The sequence below is a fragment of the Guillardia theta genome (assembly GCF_000315625.1).
Source record: "Guillardia theta CCMP2712 unplaced genomic scaffold GUITHscaffold_19, whole genome shotgun sequence".
In the NCBI taxonomy this organism is placed as follows: domain Eukaryota; class Cryptophyceae; order Pyrenomonadales; family Geminigeraceae; genus Guillardia; species Guillardia theta.
The window spans coordinates 176,633-182,843 of NW_005434655.1; the positions used below are offsets into that span (position 1 = coordinate 176,633).

Below are 6,211 nucleotides of genomic sequence, written 5' to 3' on the forward strand. Positions count from 1 at the left end.
GAGCTTGATGTGGATGAAGAGTGTGTGTATGGGCTAGCCTCCAAAGGGAGCTTGGCAAGTAAATAAACTGTACGATCTGAAGCGAAGCCCTGTAAGAGACCGGGAGGGTGCGAGAATATCTGAGAGGACCTGGAGAAGGGGCGGGGGAGGCCGAGCAATCTAAGGGTGGAGGGAGGGGTTGTCAAGAGCTCGATAGGAGACTCTCAGGGAGGAAGGTCATCGATGGCCGATCAGAACTGGCTTGGTTAGTTAGAAGTCACAAGTCGTTTCGCGGTGAGCCCGGCCATGGGCCAGCATAACTGTTACTGTAACCACCAACCACACTGACCGCACTGACAAGATACCATCATGTTAGCTGTATGTCGGCCGCCCTGTAGCACAGCCAGCCATGTCGGTGGCGCCAGCGTTGCCAGACCCCCGAGGTTGAGATGGGTCCAAGCTTCCCTAGCATTTCTCGATCCGATCAACATACAAATGATTGTGGGATAGAACTATCAGAGATCTGTGAAGGCGGGCTGAAGCCTCCACAAGAAGGAGTCTTATTGAGCAGGAGGGGGCAGCAAGAGAAGCTATGGTCTGGTCTTACAGCCACGAGGGCAGCAAGAGAAGGAGTCACAGGAGGAGAAGGAAGGAGGCGAGGGAAGGAGAAGGGAGAACTTGAAAGGGAAGCCTGCAACCGAGGGAGAAAAAGGGAGATAGCGGGGGCAGGAGGGGAATACTGAGTGGGGAAGTAATGTACTGGGGAGCGACTGTTTCTGCTTCATCAGGCAACATTTCGTTCCTTTGGGATCGTGGGATGCTTCAGTCACGATACTGTCAAACATGTTTCTTCCACAGATATACTTGCTGGTCACCATAGCTACAGTGGCCGACGGGTATCATAACGAGATACTCTACAAGATCTTCAAAGGCCCTCGGCCCTGATGCAGCTCCCGGCGCCCGGGCCTTCGCTCGCTCGCTCGTTCATCAATGGACTAGCTCGGCCTCGTCGAATTCCTTGGTTACAAACTCCGACCTGAGAGAGTAAAAGCCCGTCAGCAAGGCCTGATACTGAGCAAGTTCACTCACTGTAGAATGTCTTGCATGGTCCCTTCATCCTCTCCGCCTTCATCCTCGCAAGGAACGTAATCGAGACGGTACCTGAGCACGATCAACGCAGAGGAGAGAGTGAAGTCTGTAGTACCTCGGGTTGTCCGCTGGGTTGGAGTAGAAATGCTCCAGGAAGTTGAACTGGACCTCCTCCAGAGTGACGTCATCTATCATCTTGCAAATGAGCAGAGCCAGCTCGAACTTGCTCAGCCGATTCTCATTCACGTCTCGGAGGGACTCGGAGAGATCGCTATTCCTCTGCTTCTCGCAGACCATCTGGTAGAAAAGGATCGCAAGAGACGTGATAGCCGAGATCAAGAGATTGCGCGAATTCTCAGGGCCGATGCTCAGTAGTATCATGTTGAAGAGTATGTTGGATACTGTCGTGAGCTTGTTGTCCGAATCTCGGATCGACGGTTTGATCTGCCTCCGGAAATTGTTCGAGATTACCAACTCTTTGATTCTGTACAGGGAAGACAAGTTGAGAGCCATGAGTGAGAAAATCTGAATCTGCTGCGCGAAAGATCGGTGGAGAAAAACTTTGAGCGGATCTCGCTGCAGCTGCCGCCCCAGTGCTTTGAGCACCACAAGGTTGTGGGCTCGCCTCTGTGAGTCTCCGCCGAGGTAGTGCTCGAAGATCCAGCAGAGCGGCCAGACGAGGAGGAAGGAGAGGACCACAAGAACCAGGCTGAGCGCAATCAAGACGAGGAAAGCTAGCAGCCAGAAGGCATAATAGGTCAACGGGTAGAACTCCTTCACTAGGAGAATGGCGCAGATCCTTAGCGAGGCCGTCTGCGCTTCGTCGTCACTGATGCCTGGTATGGGGGGAGATGTAAACTGCCACCAGTCGGCTCGACTTCGGAGGATCAGGAAGCATCCCCGGACTTGGAAGAAGAGAGTGTACAGGAGGAAGATAATCGAGACGCTGTTGTTGAAATATTCGCTCTCGCTCCGCCATGGAGGGATCTTCCTGCTGAGGAGGTTGAGGGTTCCGGCTCTGATAGTCCTGTATGAATGCTTCAAGCCCTCGTGGTTGCTGTAGGTCGAATCCGACGGGGTCGCCCCCTTCTCACTCACGGTCCCTCGGTACCGATGTAGCAGGTACCGGGCAAACCCTTTGTCCGTCTTGGCGTTTCCTTCCTCCAAACTCTCGAGGGGCTCGAACTGAAGCTGCCTGTTATCCTTCTGGTACTTCACACGAATGGGGAATACAGTTCCCTCCTCCAGCTGATTGATGCTCGCTAGCGCCTTGGTGAAGTGTTCGTAGGCTTGCTGGCCATGCGCGGAGCGCTCCGGTTCAACTTTGAGCTTCTTCTCCTCCACGCTCTCATAGCCAGCCAGCTCCTTGAACCAGGTGTAGTTTCCTCCCAGATATCGCTCCTCCTCTGGCCTGCAGTAGATGTCCCAAGGATGCCTCTTGTGGACGTCAGGGTCGAATGGTTGGCCTGTCGTGGGATGACTTTCGTAAGGACGTCCTGTGAACGGGTCGATGTTGGGCTCTCCCAGGTCCTGGCTCCCCCAGAAGGCATCGACAAGCTGTCCTCTGCTCTCCTGAAGGAGGAAAACAGGATGAAGCCTCCCCAGGACCCTTCGTAGCGTGTAAGCCCCGCTCATTCCGCCATAGCTCCAAATCCGGCAGGGAGGAGGGGGTTGTGGTAGAAATAGGGAGAAATGTGGGGTAGTGAAGGTAGTGAGAAGAATTGAAGGGTACTCTCTGGGAACAAAGGGGGTAGGGGTGATGGAGGTAATGATTGAGTAAGTGGAGGGGGTAGGGGTGGGAGGGGTGGTAAAAATAGGGGTACAAATGAAGGGAGAAAAGGGGGTCATTGTATTGTAATATATTGACGGGTGGGGAGAGGGATGCGGCTGGTGAATGGAGAACACAGCTCCCTGATTCGTGGAGGGAGAAGGAGAGGGGGGGAGAGCAGAGCAGAGCAGAGCAGAGCAGAGCAGAGCAGAGCAGAGCAGAGCAGAGCAGAGGAGGGGAGGGGAGGGGAGTGAGGAGTGGAGAAGGGAGAGGAGAGCAGAGGGAGAGGAGAAGAAAGAGGAGAGCAGAGCAGAGGAGGGGAGAGTAGAAGACGAGAACAGAGAAGAGGGAGAGAGGCGAGAGGCGAGAGAAGAAAGGAGAGGAAAGGAACCAGAAGCGGAACGTACTTACAGAGTAAAAAAGAACACTTTCAGAGTGTATCGAGCCATAATTTTGATCTCCCATGATGAGACGAAGCCAGTCACTTTGGACTGCGTGGTTTTTGATCGTTCAAACGATGCTGCTGTCAACCGTTAGCCCTCTCTGGACAGACAGCCTCTCACTGAGATCTACCACAAGAGACAGCGGTCATCGTGCCTCTGCATTCCAAAGTTTCCAGGCGCCGATGTTGTATCGTAGACGTTCTAGAGGAAATTACCGAGAGGGGAAAGCTTGGGATCACAGGCTGCAGTCACGTCTGGGACAAAGCTTGTCCCTGAGAGGAGGCAGGGGTGAAGCGGACGATGCTTCTGAGTTGGATTACCTTCCCTACGAAACAAGGGAAGACCAGAATGTCACGATCAAGCAAGTTCTCCTTCTCAGACTCGACGATGAAGCTAGTCAATGGAAGCCCATTGTGTCAGGAGATCTTGTCATTACGAGGAGAAATTCGTCGACTTCGATGCTGACTTTCTACGCTGGAAAAGGGAATTTAACAAACGTTGTTCTTCAACATAGGTTCTGGTCAAACATGGACTTTTTGGGCGATAAGAATGACTTCACATCAATCAGTTATCGCCTACAGCGCCGAAGGGTTGTTTCATGCAAGTTTGAATTTCCGTCGAGCTACATGGTGATTAGCTGGGGATTTCGAAACATGCACGACCTTGAATTGTTCGATCATGAAGTGAACTGCAATCAACTTTTCTTGGACGACAACGTCCAGGAGCAGGAGTCCTCAGCAGATGCAAACGACCTCGACACGTTGCAAACGGATGGACTTTGCCAGGAGGTCGTCAGGGACTTTTACATCTCTCGTGCAAACGCCACTTTTGTTCCGGATAACTCTTCCAGCGGCATGGGCGGTCTGTCGAAGAAGCTTGAAAATCTCACCATAAATGTGGAAAGAATAGACCAAGTAGATCATGAACAAATTGATGATGCTGAATCCAACAGATACTCGACCTTGAAGTTGGATCCAAGTGTGCCAGGTTCAGCGGAGCAGCCTTCGTCCCTGAGCTATAGTCGCCGGATACCTCGAAAAATATTATCGAAGCCGGAAAAATTCTTCTTGACCACAGCTATTGCGTATCTCAACGGCGTTCCGCACATCGGCCATGCATATGAAGCGATCACTGCAGACATCATCGCAAGATACTACAGAAGTTGGAAATGTTTTGCTCGGTCTTGACAAGTGAGGATATATGCAGGCTTGGGATGCAAGGTGTTCTTCCTTACCGGCTCGGACGAGCACGGACAGAAGATCGCAGCCACTGCGAGTACGGTACAGCGACATGTGCGAACGCTATGAATATCAGATATTGACTGCAAATTGAAGAACGGAGAGGCTGAAATTGAGCTCTGCGATCGGCATGTCAAGATCTTTGCGGATCTTTATGACAAGCTAGACATCAGTTTCGACAGGTCGGACGCCTTGCGAAAAAAAGCTGCCTCCTTACCATGCTTCAGGTTTATAAGGACCTCGTCAGATGATCACAAGAAAGTTGCATGTCACATCTTTGAAGAAGTGAGTGATCGCGTGACTTTCTTCTTCGAGACTTTTTGCACTGATCTCTGTCTGACTTGTTGCCTAACATAGCTAACTTTGTTGGCAGGTTCTGCGTGCTGGAGACATCTACCTTGGAAATTATTCAGGATGGTACAACGTGAGGGAGGAGACCTTTGTGCCTGAAGGTAAAGCAAGTGGACGGGACGCTGGAGGAGGAGGAGGAGGGAGGATCATCAGATTTGCTGACAAACATGTCTTGAACAGGAGAAGCGGAAAACATGAATTTCACCGATCCAGTGACCGGGCTTCCTCTCAAGAAATTAGAGGAGCCTTCCTACTTCTTTCGGCTCTCCAGGCAAGTCCACTCGAACCTCCTTCACCTCTCCAGGTCTGATTGTGTTGGACGAGAAGGTTCCAGGATCAGGTCAAGAAGCACATCCTGTCACATCCTGACTTCATCCAACCGACCAACGCCAGGAACGAGATCCTGCAAAGACTGGAGGTGAAGGCTCAAAGCGCCCATGGATTGAGATCTGACCGCTGCCAATCAGCTCCCCTTGCGCGACTTGTCAATCTCCCGAACGTCATTCAGCTGGGGGATCCCGGTCCCCAACGACAGCAAGCACGTCATGTACGTGTGGTTTGACGCGTTGATCAACTACCTCTCCGGTCCTTGCCTCTCTCTTCCTCGCCTGCTCCTGACACCTCTGCTCCCCCTAACCCCTTCACCCCTTCCAAATCTTTCTTGTGACAGGGGTGGACTGGCCCGACGGGGCTCGCAGCAGCAACTGGCCGTGTGATGTCCACCTAATCGGCAAGGACATCATGTGGTTCCATTCGGTGATCTGGCCCAGCATGCTCCTCTCGGCAGGAGTCCAGCTGCCCACCCGCATCTACGGCCATGGGTTCGTCAATGATCGCCTTGGGAGGAAGATGTCGAAGTCGTTGAACAACGTGGAGGATCCCTTTGCACTCCTTGAGAGGTGACAGTCTCATCTTGCGAATAACTTAGCCGAACCATCCTCCTCCTCCTCCGTCTCCTCCTCCTCCTCCAGGAAGTGCAGGTCTGCTGAACATGCAGGTTGTCCTCCAAGTCCAGGATGAGTTCTCCTCCGTCAAGAGGTGACCTGAGGCTGCCTGCCATCAAAGAGTTTGACCCGTTGAAACGCAGGAGGAGCGATCCCCAATCGTTCTCTGTTCATGTCCTTCCCATCAACGATCCCCCGTCCTTTCAGCTCGTCGGGGAGATATCTGTGGTGAATATTCCTGCAGTCTTCTTGTTCGTTCTGCTGATTGCAGTCCCCATTCCAGTACCTTTCCACACAATTCGTCCGGGTGGCAGACTCGTTGGTCGCGGGCCCATGGAACGAGGTTGTTTTGAAGGATTGCATTCAACTTTTGGATCGATTGAAGCTGCTATCTCCAGA

At 52.4% G+C, this 6,211-nt stretch overlaps 2 protein-coding genes across 2 annotated transcripts; one reads left to right on the plus strand and one right to left on the minus strand.

Annotated features, from left to right (window-relative positions):
* Nucleotides 1-966: 966 nt before the first annotated feature.
* On the minus strand, nucleotides 967-2,703 carry GUITHDRAFT_136192 (hypothetical protein; the record flags this gene model as incomplete). Its single annotated transcript, XM_005835926.1, has 3 exons — nucleotides 967-1,015; nucleotides 1,069-1,140; nucleotides 1,184-2,703. The coding sequence occupies 3 exons, from the start codon at nucleotides 2,701-2,703 to the stop codon at nucleotides 967-969; spliced, it is 1,641 nt and encodes a 546-aa protein (XP_005835983.1).
* A 1,622-nt stretch (nucleotides 2,704-4,325) lies between these two features.
* On the plus strand, nucleotides 4,326-5,768 carry GUITHDRAFT_46085 (hypothetical protein; the record flags this gene model as incomplete). The annotated part of the gene is made up of 9 exons (XM_005835927.1): nucleotides 4,326-4,440; nucleotides 4,486-4,559; nucleotides 4,614-4,699; nucleotides 4,745-4,802; nucleotides 4,891-4,978; nucleotides 5,049-5,143; nucleotides 5,203-5,286; nucleotides 5,336-5,453; nucleotides 5,539-5,768. Coding segments are annotated over 9 exons (948 nt in total), but the record flags the coding sequence as incomplete, so codon positions are not given.
* Nucleotides 5,769-6,211: the final 443 nt, after the last annotated feature.